A 23,448-nucleotide genomic window follows, 5' to 3' on the forward strand; every position below is an offset into this window, starting at 1 on the left:
GAGTCTGTGTGTCTGAATCTGTACAGTGTTTAAGGATGGACCAGTTTCAGCTTTGAGAAGGGCTAGACGCTGACCTGGAAACACTTTCCTTCTTTCTGTCTCCTCCCAGAGTATTTTCCCCAACAGCAGTAGTTAAATATTTACTGAGTGCATACTTGATGTTAGGAGAACAAAGCAGACAGAATCCCAGCACTCAGCAGAAGTGCAAGTTCTCTATGTAAATCTGAGAGCCTTCTGCATCCTATGCTATGCTGCCTACTAGGACCAGGACACCCGTAGAGCCTGGCACAGGTTTTCCATGGACTATGGTTTCTCCTGGGGTCCTCCCACCCTGGGACACCAGGATTCTCTAAACAAACAGAACTTGATAGAATGAAAGGGGAGAGGGAAAGAGACACAGATATTATGTGTGACCCTCATACCCCATCACAGCCCACTTCCTCCTGTCATGTCTTACACGTGTGCCGGTGGATGGGGGGCATAGTTTGTGTGCTGAATCTTGAGATCCATGCTCTGCAAGTCATAAATTCCACTTGCAAAATCCTCAGGCCAGCATGTCTGGGAGATGTGAGTGGCTATAGTCCCGGGCCCCTGCCCCTGTTAATTGTTGTACAGGAAGGCTGTTAACAGTTAGTAAGAGGGCTTTCTTGTTTTTAGGGTCTCTGTCTCCTGCTTGTGGTCATGTACAAAAACACTAAGTGAAATTTACTGTTTCATTTAGGCCTAGACTAAGCATTTTCTCAAACAGGTGTCTCCAGGCCCCTAATCCCTGAATAAGTAGGTTATCAGCTACCCTAGAATTTAATTTCTGCTTTATGCCTAGGACAGGTAAAGGACCTGACCTAATAAACCAGACCCCACCTTGATGGGCTGTGTTCTCAAACTGTAAGCCACCCACCTTTCCTTCCTCCAGGTGCTCCTGTCAGATATTTGTCATGGTAACCAGGAAGGCGGCTACACACTCAGCTTTTGAGTTACACTTAAAACAAATAGTTCAGGTGTAGCGGTACTGATTATAATCTGGGTACTTGAAAAGAAAAAATGCAGGAAGATCAAGAGTTCAAGGTTAGCCTCAGCTACATAGCAAGTTGGAGGCCAGCCAGAACCCCCAAGCCCCCAAATACTGTGTTTCTTCTATGTGGATTGCTGTCATTGGTTTACAATGTAAAACTTCCTGCCAATGTGCCCCTTTAATCCACCAACTGCATCTCCAGACGCCATGCCATTCTAAACATGCTGTAGTACTCCGTTAGTCTCTGTCTAGTTGGGATTGCCAACCTTAAGTCAATGTTCAAAACATTGTTTCAGAAATATGAATTTTGAGTAGTTCAGAGGCTGTATTTTGTCAGTTGGTAGTTACTTTTTTGTTGTTTGGTAGCTGTTTTTGTTTTTGTTTTTGTTGTTTGACACAGTTTAAAAGTGTATCCCAGGGCTGGAGAGATGGCTCAGCGGTTAAGAGCACCTGAGTGGTCTTCCAGAGGTCCTGAGTTCAATTCCCAGCAACCACATGGTGGCTCACAACCATCTGTAAAGAGATCCGATGCCCTCTTCTGGGGTATCTGAAGACAGCTACAGTGTACTTATATATAATAAATGAATAAATAAATCTTTTAAAAAAAAAAAGTGTATCCCAGGTTGACCTGGCACTCACTGACTACATAGCCTCAGAAAGCCCCAGACTCAAGGCAGTGCAGAGATTACATATTTGAGCCACCACGCTCTGTTTAGACTTAATATTTTTGTGTGATACTTGTATTATGGTGCAGGTCTCTTGGCTAACATTGCTCAGAGTAATGGGCAGGCTTTTGAGGTGTGCACTGAACTCACATGGGTCACTGTGATACCACTGGCCGTTGCCTGTTCTGGATACCTCACTGATCTCATGGGTCACTGATACCATTGTCCATTTTCTGGAAAGCCAGTAGCCACTTCCTACTCCTAGTTTAGCCTTGATGGTTTGCTTTTTGTTCTCAGCCCTTAGAGTGCACTCTGGTGCTTCTTGCCAGCTGCCCTGCTGGTTCTTAAGCTGCAGTTGCACTTGTGCATCATTGTTCCTGAACATCCGACCTGCAGTGACCGTCTCTGGCAACCTTGCTGACAGGCCGACTACTTGAAGGCCTCCAACCACTCACCTGCGTGACTAGTGTGCCCTTGCTCCTGACAGAGGCCATTAGTATGCAGCTCCCATTTTGTGATTGTCACAAACATATATATACCTTAGATGTTTGCTAAGCTCCAACTCCAACAGGCACCAGTGAGACCACACTGAAAGAGCCTCTGCCCTGAAAGAAGAATGGTGCGTTGGTTGGAATGAAGGAAAGGCAAGCAGGTAGTGAGTGGTTCTGTGACTCCAGTGGGTGGTGAGCCTATCACAGAGGGTGAGCTGAGTGCTGACCGAGGTTCCAGCCCTGGATATCACGTGCTTAGAGAGCCATGGGCAGTTGGCAGCATGCAGTACGTTTACTGCTGGGGAAGCCGTGTTTTGGTGATAGTTCCTGACTGGTAGTTCATTTCTAAAGTGTCCTCCTAGAAGTCCTCACTGTCCATTCTGTAATGGAGGAACCAGGTGGAAGCAGGAATGTACAGGGAGAGGTTGTCTCAGAACAACACTGAAATGAGCAGTGATCTCTGACATTTCATACTCACCTTGTTCACAGTGTGGTCTCCCTTCCTGCCCCAGTCCCCTCCAAAGCTGCACTGTGCCTCCCTTAGCATGGCAAACTGATTGACATAAAGCCCAGGTGTCACCTAGAAATAAGTGACTAGAGGTGCAGCAAACATTGGTGACAGGGACCAGAACCAGCCAGTTTAACTCATTCTTGCTATTCTTCTTCTGGGGCCAAAAGCTCCGGGCTTCTGGCCAGGCAAGAGGCTTGGCATTCATTAACTCTTCATGAGCCAGAGAGAAGAGAAAAGAAAGAAAGGAAGAAAGTCTCTGTCTCTGTCTGTCTCTCTCTGCCCACCCCTACACATTGGCCTGACTACCTGTTTCATCAAATTCACAAGCACACACACACACACACACACACACACACACACACACACACACACCCCTACATATGTATGTATGGACATACATACATATAGACATACATACAGACATACATACAGACATACATACAGACATATAGACAGACAGACATATGTACATTTGGTAGATGGAGCAGAGCTCCAACAGCCACACTTTATTTTTTTCTCTCAGCCTTTTTATACCTTCTTAGATAAAAGATCTTTATAAAATTATTTCACAGATACATTTTTACACAAAAGGGGAACTACTGAAGGATGTCAATTGTAAGCTCAAAGGAGTATTTCACTTTATAAGCTCATTATAAGTTCAAAGCAACAGTTTTATATAGCCTTGCTGTATCATGTTGCACACCTAAGTCCTCATTATTGATTCTAACTTTATTACATCTTACTAAAACCATCTTCTTAAACTTTTTTTCCTAAAATTATTTGAATCAAATCAGGAATTTTATAAAGTCATTAATTCTTCTAAACAGCATTAATTCATGAAAGTTCATCCTCATGTTGGCTGCAGGAAACTTGACCAATAGTCCTGGAGTCATTGGGATATGTGATGGTGCAGGAAAGGCTGTCGGCATCAGGAAGCCGTGGCTGTGCCGCTCCAGAGTGCACCCTGCAGCCATGCAGGACAGTAGACATCTGCCCAGGAGCTCACCGCTGGCATGGCCTTCACAGATGGCTTCTGTCAGTTGTCTGTAGGCTTAGATTTCTTAAAACCTATTTTAATATGGGTTCTTAAATGCTTCAACCTCCCTTCTAGCCCACCACACATCAGAGTATGAAAAGAAAAGTTATTAGGACACAGGGGAGTGGACCGGTTAGAGGTAGTTCTTTGGGGGTGATTTCAGTCTTCGTTGTCAGGACAGTGGCAGTTCAGTTCCATAGCAAACCACCAAATATGAATCAGCAGTGACAACTCCATCCGGAATAGATCCCAGGACTCCAGCAGATTGGTGTGAGTCTGTGGAAGCGGCGAGAAGCTGCTGGATATCACAGGAAGTTCTCTGGCAAGTGACTGCTATAAAGTCAGCGAGCAAGGATGAGCGATGCGGCGTAAGGAGAACCAGTACACGAGCACGGTCAGTGAAGACGAGCAAAGCGGAGCAAGGAGAGCCTCGTCCACCCTCTGTGCTCACATTTATAGACTTTCACATGTCTGCTTCAGTAAGGCATCTTTATGACCTGAGTCTCATGAGCTCATAACACATACACACCAGAGCAACAGCAAGAACAAGAACAACAGACCAGCAGATGTTAGTTGATTTGATGATATCTCTTCCATAAGGCTGCCTGGAATTACTCATGGAGTCTATGCCTACTTGGTTCTTTCATTTTAAAGCTATTTAATAACATTGCAGAAGGTTAGACCATACTTACTTACAAAATCAATAAGGAAATCCATAAAACAAGGCTGTGTGAAGCTGATGCTGTGGTGGCCCCTGTAACCTTAGACTCCTGACCTGAGTCAGGACTGGGACAAGTTGAGGCCAACATGGCTTACATTCCAGATTCCAGGCTTAGCCAGGGCTGCCTAGTGAGACCAAGAGAAAGCACGCCAGAACAAGCAGAGGTCCATATGTGCTGCAGATAAGTCACTGCATGGGAAGACATACTGGAATATCATATATTATAAGGAACTTACATAATATATTATGTTACTCGTGTGTTGTTATAACCAAAACACTTAAACAAGATTGGGAGGAAAGGTTTATTTTCACAGGGTGCTGTCCATCGTGATGTGTATGTGTGTGTCTCTGTCTGTCTCTGTGTGTTTGTCTGTGTCTGTGGTAAATACCATGACCAAAAGCAGCTTGGGGAGGAAAAGACTTATCTTATAGGCAAGTCCGGTTAGGAACTCAAGGCTGGAACCTGGAGGTAAGAGCTGAAGCAGAGGCTGTGGAGACAGGCTGCTTATGGAGTTGTTCTCATGGTGTACTCTGCCTTTCTTACACAACCCAGAGTCACTTGCCCAGGAATGGCACCTCCCACAGGCTAGTCTCTCCCACATCAATCAAAAAAAATGACCCACAGACTTGCCTGTTGGCCAATCTAATGAAGGCATCCTCTCACTTAAGGTTTCCTATTCCCAAATGACACTAGTTTGTGTCAAGTTGATGAAAAACTAGCCAGCACAGTGTGGAAGAAAACATGGCCCATGGGTTGGTTTCAGCTGATGGTGCTTTGATCACTTAACTTCTTGTGACCATGACTGAGCCTCTCGCCTCGCTGCGGGATTGCACACTGTTAGTGCTGCGAGAGCAACACGCTTATGTCTGCGTGCCATCTGTTGGCACATCTCTCGGGGTGCGTGTATGTGTACTTTTCCTTTTGAAAACTTACCTTTATTACAGTTTTGCCTACTGGTCTTAATTTTATGACATGAATTTCTAAGTTGAAATGGTTTGGAACATTTCCATTGTTTCTGAGAATGGGGAGGATGAGAACCCAGTTCATATGTATGGTGCCACCACCTGTGGCATAGTGCGTGGTTATGCACCCTGAAGGGTGGAGAGTGCCCCTTTCTCAGCGAGAGTGAACATGGGTGCTGCTGGTGGCCACTGCAGGCTTTTCCTTTTTAACATTTTACTGCTAAACATTCTCCTGCAGCAAGTCCAGCATCGTGATGCCACCGACCTCATTGCAAACCACCAAGCCCTTCTGTTAACCTCCTGGTATCGTGTTGAGCCAGGTTAATAACACATGAGGTCTCCACACTGAGCGAGTGCCTCTCTCACCTACTCTTCAGAGTAGATCTTCCTAAGGATCTTTTGGATCCTTTGTGGGGAGTGAGGGGAAGGATGGTGCTTACGTGTACTCCTGAGCTGCTCTCTGTTCATGTTAGTTATTTAAACTAAAACAGCCAGGACAATGAATGTAAAAACACCTAATTTTAAGTGCCATGCTCTAATTTCAAAGATCCCAAATCCTTTCATGGTGAAGTACTATTCATAGGATTTTACTAAAAACCACACAGAATTTGGGATTAGTTTTTTTCTTCCCAATCAAAAGTAAGTAAAGACTGTCAGTAGTACTGGGTTTGATGGCCACTCAGCCAGTGCCCTCCTGGTGATGGGATTTGAAGAGGGAGTGCGGTGTGCAGACCAGGAGCTCCCCGCTCTGTGTGGCCACATGCCCAGGACAGAGCAAGCTTCAGGAACGAGGCTTTCCAACCATCCAGTAGACCTTGCCTCTGCACTGTGTTCCTGTGGTGTGTACTTTTGTAAAAACCAAGACAATAGCCATTTCATTCAGAATAATTAATTTATAGACATGTAATAAGTGTTCCACAAGTGCAGACACCAGAATAGTATTCCTGTGGCCTGAGTTTGGGAAACTGCACTTCCAGGAGTCGCTCATAGTCACTACATTTGGTGAATAACTGTGGAACTGCTGTGCGTTCTTTGTGGTGTTAGAAACATTACTTACTCTGACTTCTAGAACTGGCCTCATTCTTGACTAATGCGTGGTAGGTAAGGATCTTCCTTTCACAGCTGCATGCACAAAACTTGGTACTAGAAGTTGTGTGTGTGTGTGTGTGTGTGTGTGTGTGTGTGTGTGTGTGTGTGTGCGCGCGCGCGCGCGTATGCACCTGTGTGTACAAGGCTATCCCTTTATGTGTGTTTTCCAAGTAGGGCAAGACTTCGTAAGAAGTCATGTAACTTTCTTTTTGAGAGTGTGTTCATGTGCGCTGGGGTGTAGCTTATTGATAGAGCTTGCCTGGTTGGTATGTGTTAGTGCCTGTGGTTCTTCCCAGCATCATAAAAGATCAATAAATAAAATAAAGGCATTAATTTCAGCATTCTAGATTGTTCTTTCTCAGATACCAAATAAAACTTTTAAATGCTATTGATATGCAAGGTTTGGAACTTGATGTTTTTTAAAGTGCATGTAATATCTTAATGCCAGGAAGTTGGTTTTGTTTGTTTGTTTGTTTGTTTGTCTTAATGTCTTTTATAGAGTAATTTGTATTTGTGTCTTGTGTTAGGGGCAGGGAAGCAGGAGAAACTAGGAATGAGTGAGCACCTGACTGTGGAAGGAAGTGCAGCTGTAGTTAGATAGTAAACCATGGAGGAGATGGTTCCGACTCGAGTGACAGCTTGTCTGTCTTCTTACCTTAGAAGTCTTCAGTGTCTGGACAGAGTTTTAGTACAGTAAATATGTTTAATAAGCCCAGATATGACAAGAGGTAATTAGGGCCATGGTACAGTCAAGGACCTTTATAAATTAGAAACATCAAAAGCAACAGCTGCTGAAGACACTTACAATGAGGCTGGGACTTGGTACAGACAGAAACCAAGGAGAAGGAAAGGAGAGGACTCTGACCCCAGTGAGCAGCTGTGAGGGAAGCAGCTTCTCTCATCCATTCCCGTCACCCCTCACCGTCTGCGTACAACGGCGTGGCCGTCTGCAGGACGATTGGCTGTTCCATGCCGTTCAACCAGAAGATGTACTTTTGGACGTTTGTCTTAGAAATCACTTGTTTTCACGTAGGAACTTGTACGAATGTTTGTAGTAGCTTTATTCATAATAGCCCACCCATCCATCCTTGGGACACCAATTACCATGAATTAATTCCCCCAGAAATAGAAGGAGCATGTTTTCAGCTCATGGAAGATGAGCCCCGTATGGTAGGCTGAGTGAGAGAAGCCTTGTGGGACTGTCGCTGTAGCAGTGGTAAGACAAGAGACCCAACAGTTCAGCACTTAGGCAGGGGGACTGATTCTAGAGAGCAGCTCATGGAATCGTAGGGTGTGCATGCACGCATGCGCGCGCACACACGCACACACACACAGAGTCCAGTGCACAGTGGGGATCTGAACAAGCTCTGTATGTTGTGCTGTCAGGTTCTTGGCTTTGATATCATGTCATAATTGTGTGGCATTTGAGCATTAGGAAACAGCCCAAGGTCTGTGTCTGTCTGTCTGTCTGTCTGTCTGTCTGTCTGTCTATCTGTGGCATTGTACCCTTAATCTAGTCCACGAGCATGCTCAGTGTTACTCTGCCAGAGTCCATATCACTCAGTCTGTATATTTTTTGCCAGCATGCTATGAATCTAAAATTATTTCAAAGTGAAAGCCATTAAAAGCTGAATGTCACAATTTTATGAATAGAAGGAGGGAAAGCCAGTATATCCCCAAGAGCAAAATCAGTGTCTAGGGGACTTCGCCTTGTAACTTGGGCTCCTCCCACTGCATAGAAGTCAGACCTGGGACTCACCATAGTGAGTGGGTGTTCTTTCATGGAACTATATCACCATTTCTTATTATTTATGCCTTTTTAAAAAAAAGATTTATTATTATATATAATAAGTACACTGTAGCTGTCTTCAGACACACCAGAAGAGGGCATCGGATCCCATTACAGATGGTTGTGAGCCACCATGTGGTTGCTGGGATTTGAACTCAGGACCTCTGGAAGAGCAGTCAGTGCTCTTAACCACTGAGCCGTCTCTCCAGCCCCCTATTTATGCCTTTTGTTGTTAAAAAAAGTCCACTTTACACGAACACCGCTGATACAGCTAGAAACCATTAAGGAAATGCAGAGAACATGAGGACATTAGCTGTCCTCACCTTTTAACAGTCCTGTAATCTGAAAGCTATTTGGTTGTTGACTTTTTTAATCCAAAAAACAGTTTTGGAAGAATTTGTGTGTAAGAATTCAAAGGTTTCTCCGTTCTCCATGACCCTGATACATAATTAGTTTTCTGAACTGTGTAACACCCGACAAAGGATCATAACATTAGATTGTAGTTAGTAGACATTTTTAAAAAGTAATTCCTAAGCTGGATGGTAGCCGCTTGTCTTGATTGCACCACTCAAGAGGCAGAGGCAGGCTGATCTCTTAATTCAAGGCCAGAGTGAGTTCCAGAATAGCCAGGGCTACACAGAGAAGCCCTGTCCAAAAAAAGTAACCCTCGGTCTTACTTATCTCAGGTGAGACACTCCTGACGTTTTTCTTAGCACACGTTTAATCCGGTGTGTATGAGTTTTCTTTTACGGTCTAGATGAAGTGTTTCATTCCCTGCCCTGTAGCAGCTTTGGGACCTTCTGTTACCAGCACCTCCCTGTCTTTGTCCCAGAGGCTATCAAAGGTGCTGGATTGCAGAATGGGGTAAGGCTGCTCCTGAAGTGAGCGTGCTGGGTTAGTTTTTGTAAATTTCACATCCATCTGTCTCATTTGTGCCGAGTATGGTTGGTTGTAGCCCCTGAGGTGATAAGCGAGTCTGTGTGTTATGAGTGACTGTCCTTCTGAGATGGATGAGTGATGGTGCTAAGGCCCCAAGGGAAGATGTGGGTATGGCTTGCTAATGCAGCTAGGGGGCCACTTCAGACTTGTGGAAAAACCACTCTGTCTTTTTCTGAAGTTGTTCTTTTTGATCTTAGGACCATTTTCTAAACCCTGTTGAGTGTGGCGAATCTGCCCAAGGTAGGCCACATGTGCCCCAGGTAGCTATAAATGCAACCTAACACAAAACTTACTTAGAACTTTGTAAGTTTGGGGAGGGTTTGGGGCGAAGGGGCAATCCGATGACATGGTTGTCAGGCTTGAATTTTATAGGTGACAATATCATGTCTCATGTCTAAAGGTTGGACAGCTGCAGGTTTAAGTCTCTGGGCTGACCTGTCTTCTTCCCCCAAACAACAGCCAGCCAGAGTCACTTTTTCTCAAGGGAGGGCTCTGACCAAGACCCTGCTGTTGAGAAAAGCAGGGTGAGATGCTCTTTAGTTGGTTTTTCTTTCAGGTCCATCCGTCATGCATGTTGCTTCTTGGCACAGCTCTGTGGATGGTGACAGGGTGGCTCTTGTCTCCCTGACAGCTCAGCAGTCGTGTTTTATTTTAATTGTCATTTTTAGTTCCATAACCCAAACTCTCCTCACCCCACCTCTGGAGGATTTGAGACATGGTTAGATTTCCTTAACATAAGGAATTCAGATGAAAATCCATACTGCTAGTAATTCAGACACTTGGGGTCATTATAGGAGTCCTGAGAAAATGAAACACCTTCATTCCTTTACAGATGGTCTTGAGTCTGTTACAATATGACATTCTCTCTTAAAAAAAAAATCCCTTTTGATAATTTCTAAATTGATCTTTTGTTTTGAATGGGTAATTTTGGAATTGCTTCTTTTAAACCAGTGTACCTGAGCTATGAAGTGTTTGAAGCATGCTAATGTGTTTTAGAGTTGAATTACACTAATGTGCTTGGCAGTTGTAAGGCATTCAACAGATTCATGGACTGTCAAAGCAAAATAAATCAGTAAGTGTCCTCTTCCTGCAGGCTTTCCTGAGTGCACAACTCTGCAGGTCTATTGAGAGCACTGGAGGGGGCTGAGTTCAGAAGGCTGAGGAGGCCAAGAGAACGATTTAGTGCTGTACTTGATTCTGTTTCTTGCTAATGTCTGTCTCTCTTTGTTTGTGAAGGGGGAGGGGAGAGAAGGATCAATGAATGAATGAATGAATGAATGAATGAATGACTCCTATAGCCTGGGAGTCCCCATCCCTCTGCCTCCACCTTTCAAGAGCTAGGATTCCGGGGTTGGGGATTTAGCTCAGTGGTAGAGCGCTTGCCTAGGAAGCGCAAGGCCCTGGGTTCGATCCTCAGCTCCGAAAAAAAGAACCAAAAAAAAAAAAAAAAAAAAAAAAGAGCTAGGATTCCAGACATGCCCATTCTGTGTTGACTGTGTATTCCCGTTAGTGTAGGCTGTGAGTTAATGTTCAGCGTTGTACTGCTGACGGACGGTTCATGTATGCCTGCCACTCCCGACTCCTAACCACCCCCTTAGAGATGCGTGCTGTTACCTCACCGTGGAGAGGACCCTAGAGTCATCTGTCCAGAGATGGTTACTGTCTGTCTCTGTTGTTGTAGCTAACATTGGTTTGTACTCCAAGCCGGTATTTAGATTATAGTACAAGAAAGCCCGGACTATTCTAGGCACTAGACATTATATATTTGGTATGAGATACAAAACCAAACCAAACCACCACCCTCCCTCCGTGCCTGAGTGTTAGACCTGCCATTCATAGAGGACAGTATGCTCAGGAGCTAATGGTGAAGGGGATGGAGGAGCGCTGAGAGCAAAGACAGGCCTAAGAGCCTTTGTACCATGTGCTGTTTGTTCTGTTAAAATTGTTTAATTACATAACTTTGACTTATGTGTACATTGTCTCTGTGCATGCAAGTACCAGTGTCCACAGAGGGCAAAGGGGTCAGATCCCCTGAGCTGGAGTTACAGAGAGCTATAGGGTGCTCTTTGTGGGTGCCAGGGATTGAATTCTGGTCCTCTAGAAGACCATATGCCCGTAATTGCTGAGCCACTTCTCAAGGCTGGCTGCATGCTTCTTCTCCCAAGTTCCTTACTGTATAAAGTGCATTTAAAAGTCATGGAGTGGCACCGTCGTCCCCTGACTCTCCTTCTGAGATTTAAGCTTGGTGCTTTAGCTAGGCGGGCAGTGGCTGAGTCCAGGGACCTAACTCTCCATCCTTGGTGGTGCCAGAGCCAATGCTCTACCTCCATGCCCAGCCTCTTACACGGGCTGAGATCAAGCCTCAGGTCTTCATGCTTCTGTAAAGCACTCGGCCCACTGAGCTGCCTCCCCCACCTTGATAACCTTATTTTTAAAATTTGGAACTTTGTGCCCATTAGTAGGACTCCTTCCCTTCCCTTCCCCACCATCCTTCATTCTACCTGTGTGCGATGTTGTCTACCTCAGGTACCGTATTTTAGTTTAGTCACAAGTAAGTCCTCCTGGGACTTGCTATTTACTTAATATAATGTTCTTATATAATATATAATAATATATAATCATGGTGGAGCACGTGTCCAAATTTCCTTCCCTTTTCAGGCCAAATGACATATATGTGTTCTTACTGCATTTGTTGAGGGTTTCCTATCTTCCCAGAACAGAAGTAGTTGACAAGATATTAAAAAGAATGAAATACAGGAACGTTCCTGGAGGAACTCAAGTCTTCACCTGTTTTATCATATTCATAAATCAGCCTGAAAAGATAGCACACACTGCAGAGACGGCTCCGTAGCTGAGACCACTGGCTGCTCCGTCAGAGAATGGGATTTCAGTTCCCAGCACCTACACCAGTGGCTCGAAACTGCCTATGTGACTAACTCCAGTTGTCACCCTCTTGTCTGTGTGGCTATGCACAGACACACAGACATAGAGATAATTGTTGTTTTTTTAATGACAGTTTGGTAGAAACAATCGGGGTGGAACAAGGTGGATGTCACCAAGAAGTTGTCAGTGACTGATAAGTCACTCCTTGCTGTTGAATGGTGGGAGGTCCCAGCAGAGACGGTACCAGGGGCAAGCACTCAGCATGGCGGGGGGGGGGGGGGGTGCTGCCATCTTCTATGGCAGAATCTGTGTCACCTTCCGTCCAGTCCCCGCTGGGGCTCTCACCACCACTACTCTGCTTCTTCAGCTGAACTCGATACAGAACACGCACAGAAGATCCTGGAAATGGAGCACACCCAGCAGCTGAAGCTGAAGGAGCGGCAGAAGTTCTTCGAGGAGGCTTTCCAGCAGGACATGGAGCAATACCTGTCCACAGGTCACCTGCAGATTGCAGAGAGGCGAGGTGAGCTGGGGAGTTCTAGGCTGCCGACAAAGGGGTCTGGGGAACAAACAGTCCAGAGGGTTAGACCTAAAGTGAATGTGACTGCCATGATCATGCCTGAGGGGACATTATTTTGCCTCTTCCTTTAATTCTGAGTTCTAGTTAAAAAACTAAAAAGTAATTTAATACAATTAAAAATGAAGTTATACAGAATTTTGAAAAGTATTTTGTTATTTTATGGTGTTCAGGATCTACCCAGGGTCTTTTTTTTTTAAAGATTTATTTATTTATTCATTTATTTATTTGGTATATGTAAGTACACAGGAGCCATTTTCAGACACACCAGAAGAGGGCATCAGATCTCATTACAGATGGTTGTGAGCCACCATGTGGTTGCTGGGATTTGAACTCAGGACCTCTGGAAGAGCAGTCAGTGCTCTTAACCACTGAGCCGTCTCTCCAGCCCCTACCCAGGGTCTTAAACATGCTAGGCAACTACTTGACTAAGTCAGAAAAAAAAATGTTGTGGGTTAAAAAAGAAATGACTTAATAATGTGGTCCTTTTCTATCTGTGGAGAGTATATGTCACTGCGACCACAGTCAACATCGCTGTGGCTGACTTCTCAGATGCCATCAGTTTTCTCCCCAGTGTTAAGTCTCTGAGGGACTGGAGCTGGAGTCATTGGTGGAATGAGTGGTTTGCATGCCTGAGGCTCCTCAGATAAACCAAAGAGGTTGAAAAAAATAGAAAAGGCATTTTAAAGGGTGATTGTCTTTATCAGACATAAGGGACCATAACAGAAAGTTAGCCTTTCGCATTTAGTTCCAGGAACTTTTCTCTATAGAGACCAAAATTCCTAGGTGCATGCTGTATATAACCTTTGCTATCTATCCCCCAAGCACTGTCAGGAATCTTCATGTTACTTAGGTTTCCCACAGCGTGAGTGCACGTTCATAGTTAGCATGGATTGTTTAGAAACGCTGGGAGAAACACTTTGAGAACATGTTTGGTACAGATGGAGCTGTCACAGACCAACCTGTTCTCCACCTTCAGGCATGGAGGGCATGGATACGGAGGACCACCCGTATCCCAATAACTTCTCTGGCTGAGCTGGTATTGTGAGGAATAGCATCCAGATTTATAAGTGAACACCTCGGGGGTGAAGACACTGGAGGGCTCCATCTTTTGGTTTATCTGAGGAACTGTCTCCCTCCTGAGTGCAAGCCTGGAGGGCGGGGGAAGGGCAGCTGGTGTTTCCCTCTGGCAGGGACAGTGCAGTTTGCAGAGCACCAGGTCATCAGGTTGAGTGTCCCATCCTTGGTGCCACTGCCTCCTGTGGCCTGCCTCGCCTCCATCTCTTGGCTCTCTCTTTCTGCGTCTCCTGCTTTCCCAGCCTTACTTCTTCTCACCTGTCACTCTGTTCCTTGTCCTCAGTGGATGTCCCCACCCGGAAAGGCTATGAGAACATGAGGAAGGACAGTTCTGCAGAGAAACAGCTGCCCCAGGATGTGCTCAGGATCTCCAAAGTTAGCTTTTTAACTCCTGGTAGGTAGCGCAGGTTGGAGGTCTACCCTTTCTTTCTCAAGAGTCTGCTTCTTGCCAGTTTAACCCACTAATAGAGAGAAGCCATGGGTTTTTACTAAGAACACTGTGTTTACAGGGCCTGCTTCAGCTCCTGTGGGACAAAGTAGAAGCCTTGTACCAGCAATTTGCCAAGTACCAGATAGAGCAAACTTGCTAATGCCATGCCCCTTTAATACAGTTCTTTATGTCGTGGTGACCCCCAGCCATAACATTGTATTCATTGCTACTTTATAGTTATAATTTTACTACTGTTAGAATCGCATTGCAGATACCTAGTATGCAGGATTTCTGGCATGCGACCCCCGAAAGGACTGAGAATTTGATACAGAGGGACTCGAGGCAGGCGTCCGTCCCAGCCCTGACTCTGACACGCAGGAGGCTTCGTGTCAGGAGATGGCTTTCTCCTTGGCCCGTAGAGAGCCCTTGTGTTTTTTCATGTGGCCAATATCAGGGTCTTAGGGTTCTACTGCTGTGAGGAGACACCATGACCACACAACTCTTAGAAAGGAGAACATTTAATTGAGGCTGGCTTACAGTTCAGAGGTTTGGTCCATTGTCATCATGGCGGGGAGCGTGCAGGCAGGCACTGTGCTGGAAGATGAGAGTGCTACATCTTGTTCTGCAGACAGCAGAAGGAGAAGATGTACCACTAGACTTGGCTTGAACATTTGAGACCTCAAGACCTGCCCCCACAATGATAGACTTCCTCCAATCAATGCCACTTCCTATGGGCCAAGCATTCAAACACATGAGTCATGGAGGCCATTCCTATTCAAACCACCACATTCTACTCCCCGGTTCCCATAGACTTGTAAACCATAACATAATGTAAAATGCATTTAGTCCAACTTCAAAAGTCCCCATGGTCTATCACAGGCTCAACAATGTTTAAAAGTCCAAAGTTTAAAGACTTCTGAGATTCATGTACTCTCTTAGCTGTGATCCCCTATAAAATTAAAATCAAAAAGCAGATCACATCCTTCCAACATCTAATGGCATAGGGTGTGTGTGTGTGTGTGTGTGTGTGTGTGTGTGTGTGTTTCCCCAAAATGGAGGAAATGGAGCATGTAAGGAAATACTGGATCAAAGCAAGACAGAGACCAGCTAGCCAAACCCTAAACTACTGCCTTTTCACGTCTTAACGTCAAATCCTTTTTCAGCTTTTTTGACTACAGCATATTTCTTTCTCCTGGGCTGGTTCTACTCCCTATTAGCAGCTCTCCTGGGCAAGTATCCCAGGGCTCTGGCATCTCCAACATCTTGGGTCTCCAAGGGAACTCAGGCTTCATCGTCACATCTTCTCACGTGGCCTTGCAGAAACACACTTGCCACATGCCTAGCCTCACCAGCTTCCCTTAGACATGGCTGGAAATCCCATGACCCCTTCATGCAGTAGCCTCTCTGGGATGCCATGCAGGGACACCCCTGGTACATTCCTAGCCACAGTGGTCTTCCTCAGACATGGAGGGAAAATCCATCCTTGGTTCTAAAGCCAGAACCATGTGGCTGAGGCGGGGGCTGGAACATGGTCCCCTCATTCAATTACAACTTTACCAGCTTTCTATTTTCTATGGTTTCCTTCACTGCCTGAGCTTGGCCGTCCTGGAACTTGCTCTCTAGATCAGGCTGTCCTTGAACTCAGAGATCTGCATGCCTCTGTCTCCTAAGTGCTGGGATTAAAGGTATGTACTACCATACCTGGATCTAAGCTGCTCTTTAATTTCTTTTCAGTGCTCTGAGGGCACTGCTGCCTTTAATCCATTTATCCTCTCGCTTTTCTTGAATCTTTTGATGTCCTTGGGCACAGGCTTTAGTTCCTTTCTTCCTCGTGCCCCCTTTCATTATAGATCTTTGCAAGCATGGCATTAATAACCACAGGACACAGTCCAAACTAGGCTCATTTGAAATCTTGTCTGCAAATACAATTAATTCAAAACTCTTCAATTTAGCTTCAGTCTGATTTTTTGAACACAGGCACAAAGGAGTCATATTGTTCACCAAAATATCCCAGGAATAATCACTAGGTTACTAAACCTCTTCTCCTCTGAGGCCTCTTGAGTCAGGCCTACAGTTCGAATCACCCTCAGCACTGCCATCTTCCATTCTCTTACTAGTATGGCCCATTTAGCATCCCTAAAGCATTCACATCACTTTCCTAACACAGAGTCCCAAAGTCCAAAATAAACCAAACAAAAACATGATTAGGACTATCAGAGCGATACCCTAGTCCCTGCTACTTAGCGTCTGTCTTAGCTGGGGTTTTGTTGCTGTCGAGAGACATGACGGCCACGGCAACTCTTAGAAAGGAAGCCGTCTAACTGGAGCTGTAATGAAACTGCATTAAAGTACAGGCTCAGAGGTTTAGTTCACTCTCATCATGGCGGCAGACAGGGTGCTAGAGAAGGAGCCGACAGCTCTACATCTTGATCCCCAGGCAGCAAAAGGGGACTGTGTACCACACTGGGTGTAGCATGCGCATAGGAGACCTCAGAGCCCTCTCCTACAGTGACAGTGACACCCTCGCTCCAGCAAGGCCAGACCTCCTCACAGCCCCCTTTCCTACAGGCCAAGCATTCAGATACAGGAGTTTACTGGGGCCATACCTATTCAAGCCAACACAATCGGGTATCTATTTATTTTTAATTAATTAATTGATTTTATTTGATCTTTGGTGTTAGAACATGCTAGGCAGAGGCTGAGGGCCACACCTCTAATTCTTGTGTATCTTACAGGGCACTGATCTTATCTTGGGTCCCAGTACTCGTGAGTTCCTCTAACCTTAATTACCTGAAAATCCAATCTTAAAGTACTCGTATTGGAGATTAGCATTTCAACAAATTAATTTTGGGACTAACTTTAGCCATTCCATCTATACAGATAATACCCACCCTAGCAAAGCTGCCTAGTGTGCTGGAGGACTGTGGCAACATCGTAAGAACTCTTTGTTGCTGAGAAATTTAACTCTACCCTGTTCACTTTGGCCCAGAATATCCTGGATGTCTGTCATAAGGCCAGAGGAGGCATAGATGAAGAGAAAGTTCCCTGAGATGTTCCTCTGTCTCAGGAGGACATGACCCACGGGTGACCTTGTGGGATGATGATGAGTACGTGCTGATGGCTCCAGAGGCGCTCTTCTCTGGCTGCCTGCCACGCGCGTGGCAGAGGCCAGCTAGGACCAGGTACTGCTGCAGTCTGAGGCTAGCGCTTGGCAAGGAGAAGGCACACAATAGGTCCTTGTTGTATGAAGCATTATTCAGTGGGTTAATCACTATGGTTTTGAACATTTCAAGAATAATTCTCTTCAAGCTGCCAGAACATATTTGGATATGATTCATAATTAAATTAAAAAAAGAATCCAGGCAGTTGTTTCCATTACATGCATCTTTCAGGCAAGCACTGTAGAACACATTTGCCTTAGCTAGAATGGAAACATTCCTGTTAACAGGAATCAGGCGTCTTACCTGTGACGAGCTGCCCAGGCCTCCTACCCAGGCCAGCACTACTTCAGGAAGGGTCTTCCTCTCCAGCTCTGGGGGAGCTAAGTGGTCCTTAATTTAGAACATCAGTCAATATAACATCAGTCTCTTGTGGGTAGGCAAGTCCATAAGATCAGAAATAGCAATGGGAACTTGTCTTCAAGTTTTAATTAAAGCCACAAAACTTTCTATCCAGAAATGTGTCAGGAGAGGGTGCAGATTCAGCTGTGAGCTCCAGAGCCATGGTGAGCTTGGAAGCCCCTGCTTCAGGGAGCAGAAGCAGGCCCTAGGGCAGGCCACCACGGGCCTGCAGCTCACAGTGCAATAGGCCCAATGGGCTGTGCAAAGTCCTGGCTTCAGTCCTAGTCCCCTGCACCCAACATCACCTCTCAGGGAACATCTGCTTTGATTTTGTGATTTTTTTTTAAAGATTTATTCATTTATTATATATAAGTACACTGCAGCTGTCTTCAGACACACCAGAAGAGGGCATCGGATCTCTTTACAGATGGTTGTGAGCCATCATGTGGTTGCTGGGAATTGAACTCAGGACCTCTGGAAGAGTAGTCGGGTGCTCTTAACCGCTGAGCCATCTCTCCAGCCCGATTTTGTGATTTTTGATTTAGATGACCGACCTTACCTCTAAGTTTGGATGGACAGATCTCTGGGAGATGCCCTGCTCTGCATGCAGCCTAGTTCCTTGCTCCAAGTTAGGTTTCGAGTGTTTTGTTTTGTTTTGTTTTGAAAAGATTTATTTATTTAATTTATATGAGTACACTGTCACTGTCTTCATTCACACCAGAAGGCGGCACTGGATCCCGTTACAGATGGTTGTGAGCCACCATGTGGTTGCTGGGATTTGAACTCAGGACCCCTGGAAGAGCAGTCAGTGCTCTTAACCACTGAGCCATCTCTCCAGCCCCCAGGTTTCAACTTTATGGGGATCCGTGCTGACAGATTAAGGCCCCTGGAGCTAGGGCTGCCTCTACCCCTAGACTAGCATTTCTGATGTTCGTGTGCACTGAGGGTACCAGGAAAGATTGAGGTGTTTGTGCTGTGCAGATGTTGACATCCAGCTGAGGAAAGGTAGAAGAAACAGGTGAACCACTCCATGATTGAGCTCGGTGTCCCAGACCTGCTCTGCAATACAGAAGCCTCTGAGACAAAGCTACTAACTCTCAGAGCTCCTTACGGGACTCTGCATTATTGTGATCACTATTGGTTTTCACTTTAATTAAAGAAGTACTTGGGGTATTTTTAAAAAAGACATTTCCAGACTTCATGTTTTAATATTTGCTTTAGATCTTTAAAGAAAATATGACAGAATATTTCAGGAAGGATTCAAAGGCATAAATAATTTTAGTACTCATGGATTCCTTAGTATCTATGGTAGAATAAAATTTCACCAGCCCAGTCAGAACTGCGGCTCCTTCTTGACCGTGGAGATTTGAATAGAATTGGCCACCATAGGCTCATGTGTCTGAAGGTTTGGTCACCAGGGAGCAGCAGCACTATTGGGAGGTGCAGCCATGTTGGAGGAAGTGTGTCACTGGAGGTAGACTTTGAGGTCACAGATGTTCAAGCCCGGCCTAGTACGGCTCACTTTTCTTGCTGCCTTTGGATCCAGATGTAGAGCTCTCAGTTGTGTTTCTAGCACCATGTCTTCCTGTCCACCACCATGGTGCCCACAGTGACAGTAATGGACTAAACCTCTGAACCCTAAGCCAGTCCCAGTTAAATGTCCTTTGTAAGAGTTGCCATGACGTGCTGTCTCGGCACAGCAGTGAAACCTAAGACACTGATCATGTCCACCTCCCTCTCCTCCAGATGTGACAGCCTTTACATTGCATGTGTGTGATACACAGATGGGCTGTTTTCAATGTATGAGGCCATAGGTTCAAACTCTAGCACCACAATAAACAAAACAATAAAACATACTTTTATAGAAGTAAGGTGTTAGCTTATAGCTTGCTTTGGGAGACCCTTGAATAATGAGTACACCCCACTGAGTTCAATTTCTATAGTTAAATTTATTTACACGGAATACATATAACCCTCATTTCGTATGAATATGAATCCTTGTTCCCAGTTTGTTACTAAAAACAGTACTGGCATGGGGATTGCATTAGTCCTTTTTCTCCTCACACTGACAAAAATCAACAGGAGGGATGGGCTTCCATTTATAGGTCAAGAGGCCATCCTGGAGGAGAAGACACGTTAGGTAGGTGGTGGGGTAGGAGTGGGGGTGGGAGTAGCCAGATGAGCAAGCCAGTTTGTCTTCCATTCACTGTCAGACCCCCTGTGCACAAGATGGGACTACCCCACTGTAGGACAGGTCTTCCCACCTTGGTTCATCTTCCCTAGACACAACTTACAGACGAGGCCTGCGGTGTGTTCGTGAGTTCATTTTAACCGATCATCACAGATTAGCTTTCAGAGACCCTCAAGTGTCTGTGTCCACCTTACAGAGCTGGGTCCTGCTATCTGACCGTGAAGATGTGGGATGACACTGCACGTGCTGCGTCATGAGCAGATTCCCATGGACACTAACTCCTACAGCTCTAGGTTGCAGTTGAGGACCGCACTGAGAACTGCTGCTTTTGGGGCAGTATTTTGTGTTTGTCAGCTACTTCTCAGCATATCTATCTATACCAGCCAACAAGCTCCCTAGCTGCACGGCTCTTGGTGGGATCCCTGGGGACATATCATAGTGTTGCAGTCTCCTTCACCCTAACTAATATGAAGTGATATATTCAGGTTTTAATTTCTTAGGTTGCTCATTTTTTTCAATTAAAAAATATTACACTGTATTTTATTAATACTCTTTCCCCTTCCAGATCCACCTACTTCCCTCCTGCCACATTCAACGCCCTCAGCACATAGACATGACCATATCATAACGCAAAACTCGTTTAGTCCAGCTTTAGAAGCCTCAGTCATGTTTAGAAGTTTCAGAGGATCAGTCCATTATTGTCAAGGTGAGAGCATGACAGCGTCCAGGCAGGCACGGTGCTGGAGGAGCTGAATACTCACTTCCAGGCAGCTAGGACTAGGGTAACAAAGCCACACCCACAGTGACACGCCCACTCCAACAAGGCCACACCTCCTAATAGTGCCACTCCCTTGGCTAAACATAATACAAACCATCCCAGTGTCCAAATGCTCTTTGCAGCCCCAGCCCCTTTTGTCTTTGTTGACTACAACATACTTCTCTTTCTTAGGCTGCCCATAGCCTGTTAGCAGGCTCTCCTCGGCAGGTGTCTTAGTGTTTTTCTACTGTGAAGAGACACCATTACCAAGGCAACTCTTAATTGGGGCTGGCTTACTGTGAAGTTCAGAGATTGAGTCAAACAAGGCTACACCTCCTAAGAGTTGTACTCCCCGGGCCAAGCATACACAAACCGTCACAGCAGGCATCCCATGACTCTGCTATCTACATCATCTTGGGGTTTTAATCAGATTTCCCCTTCACAGCTTCATGCAGTGACCTTGCAGAGACTCCTCTGCACACAGAAGACTTCAGCAGCTTTCCTTTCTTGTGGAAGATTTCACAACCCTTTCCTGTATCCTTACTGATCCTAAAGTGAGAACGATATACCTGAAGTTGCCAAGTTCTCCTGCTGCTGGGCTAGAACCTGGGCCCTCCTTGACTCACATTTGCATAAGCTTTTGTTGATGGCTTCCTTTACTGCTTAAGCTTTCCTTAAATTCTTTTTTCCACAAGTCAGAAGCTTAGCTTGCTGCAAAGTTTGCCTTTAGGTCACCACTGGCTTTATTTTATTTAGCTTCAGGCTTTTCTTTACAGTTGTTATCTCCTTGAATACTAGACATTATATTTCCTGGTGGTCCTTTTCTCTTTGTGGTGGTTTGAATAGGAATGGCCACCATATGGCCATATATTTGAATGGTTAAATCTTTTGGAGTAGGAGTGGCCTTGTTAGAGAAGTGTGTCACTTTGAGGTAGGCTTTGAAGTCTTCTATGCTCAGGTTACACCAACCCAGTGTGCCTGTAACTACCTTCTGCTGCCTAGGGATCATTACGTAGAGCTCTGCCCTTCCTAAGAGCTACCTCAGTCTCTTCACAGCAATAGCAACCCTAAGACACTCCTCAAATTGTGCATTTTATATTTGGTTTTGCTGTGTTTGCTCTTTTCATTGAAGATATGCTTAAAACTAATTACTAACAACCACACCCTCTGCTAATGCCACTAATTCAAAACTCTTTTTTTTTCTAAGACTTATTTATTTATTATATAAGTACACTGTCACTCTCTTCAGACACAGCAGAAGAGGGCATCAGATCCCATTACAGACGGTTGTGAGCCACCATGTGGTTGTTGGGATTTGAACTCAGGACCTCTGGAAGAGCAGTCAGTGCTCTTAACCACTGAGCCATCTCTCCAGTCCTAATTCAAAACTCTTTAATTTAGACTCTGACAAAATTTTAGGACAAGGGCAAGGTGCAGACATATTTTATGCCAAAATATCACAAGAATGGTTTCTAGGTCAGCTGATAGTATTTTTCCTTTTCAAAACCTCTTGATTCCCCCATGGTTCACATCTCCCATGGCACATGCTCTATGCTATTACTAGGATAGCCCAATACGACCTGCTTAAAGCGTTCAACTGTTTTCCTAGTCTACATTCCACTAACAAGTAGCATGGTTAAGCCTGTCACAACAGTACATCACTCCTTGGTACCAACTTCTGTCCCCTTCAGTTCTGTTGCTGTGAGGAGACACCATGACACCTCTTAGAGAAGAAAGCATTTGGTTGAGGGCTTGCTTCAGTTTCAGAGATTAGTCCGTTGTCACAGGGGAAGCATAGCTACATGCAAATAGGTGCTCAACAGAATTAAGTAAGTCTGACCCACAGGCAGAGTAAGACTGACTTTTGAAACTTTAAAGCCCACCCACAGTAACATACCTCTTCCAACAAAGACTCTACCGTACTTCCTAATCCTTAAAGCAGCTTACCAACTGTGCACTGAACATAGAAATATATGATCCTCTAGGGCCCAATCTTATTCACCCACTCCATCCCCAAAACTTCATGTGTCTCTCTTCTCCCTCCTTCCTTCCCTCTATTTCTCTGATTTAAAAAAAAAAAAAAGTACAAATTCTTAATAAAACACCCATACAAGGGGTTGGGGATTTAGCTCAGTGGTAGAGCACTTGCCTAGCAAGCACAAGGCCCTGGGTTCGGTCCCCAGCTCTGAAAAAAAGAAAAGGAAAACAAAACAAAACAAACACACCCATACAACATGGAGTCTGCGTTGGCCAACCACTCCTGGGCACAGGCGTGTCTGTCCTAGAGTGTATAACCAACCACACTCCAGAAAACTGATTTTCCCCCTTTCCCAGCAGGTAGCAGCCACAAATAGCTTCTGGGTTAGAGGCAGAACTTTGTACCCACTTCCTCTTCTCTGTGCTGGTTTTTGTCTGACTTGAACTTGAGCAGGTCTTGTGCATTTCTGCCACTATCTGTGAGTTCATGTGTCTTAGTCCAGTTGTGACTGGAAGGTGCTGTCCCTGGAGTCGAGCACCACCCCTAGCTCTTCTTCCGGGTCAATGTCTAAGTCTTGAGGGATGTGAAGAGGACACCCCACTGAGGACTGAATACTCTCTGCATGTTGTCCAACACCCATCTAAGCTTCTCATGTAGAGTTGAGTGGAGCAGTGATCTATGCGTGTAACAATGTAGTCATTAGTAGTTTATTGCTGTGTCCCTGTGGCATGATCATAATAGTTTTCCCTCTAGGTTGGGACCTATCTAGTCTCAGATTT

The 23,448-nt window shown here is 45.2% G+C and overlaps 1 protein-coding gene across 8 annotated transcripts in view; it reads left to right on the forward strand.

Annotated features, from left to right (window-relative positions):
• Positions 1-23,448, forward strand: part of Dtnbp1 (dystrobrevin binding protein 1) — a 91,458-nt gene that overhangs the window by 64,401 nt on the left and 3,609 nt on the right. For 5 of the 8 annotated variants that reach the window (XM_063276720.1, XM_039096045.2, XM_063276721.1 and 2 more), the window contains 2 exons: positions 12,467-12,622; positions 14,037-14,147. In XM_063276720.1, coding sequence (XP_063132790.1) covers positions 12,467-12,622; positions 14,037-14,147 — 267 coding nt within the window. The remainder of the gene's footprint in view (positions 1-12,466; positions 12,623-14,036; positions 14,148-23,448) is intronic. The other 3 variants (NM_001037664.1, XM_063276723.1, XM_039096049.2) reach the window with 1 other exon arrangement.

This window comes from Rattus norvegicus, chromosome 17 (assembly GCF_036323735.1).
Source record: "Rattus norvegicus strain BN/NHsdMcwi chromosome 17, GRCr8, whole genome shotgun sequence".
NCBI classification, from domain to species: domain Eukaryota; kingdom Metazoa; phylum Chordata; class Mammalia; order Rodentia; family Muridae; genus Rattus; species Rattus norvegicus.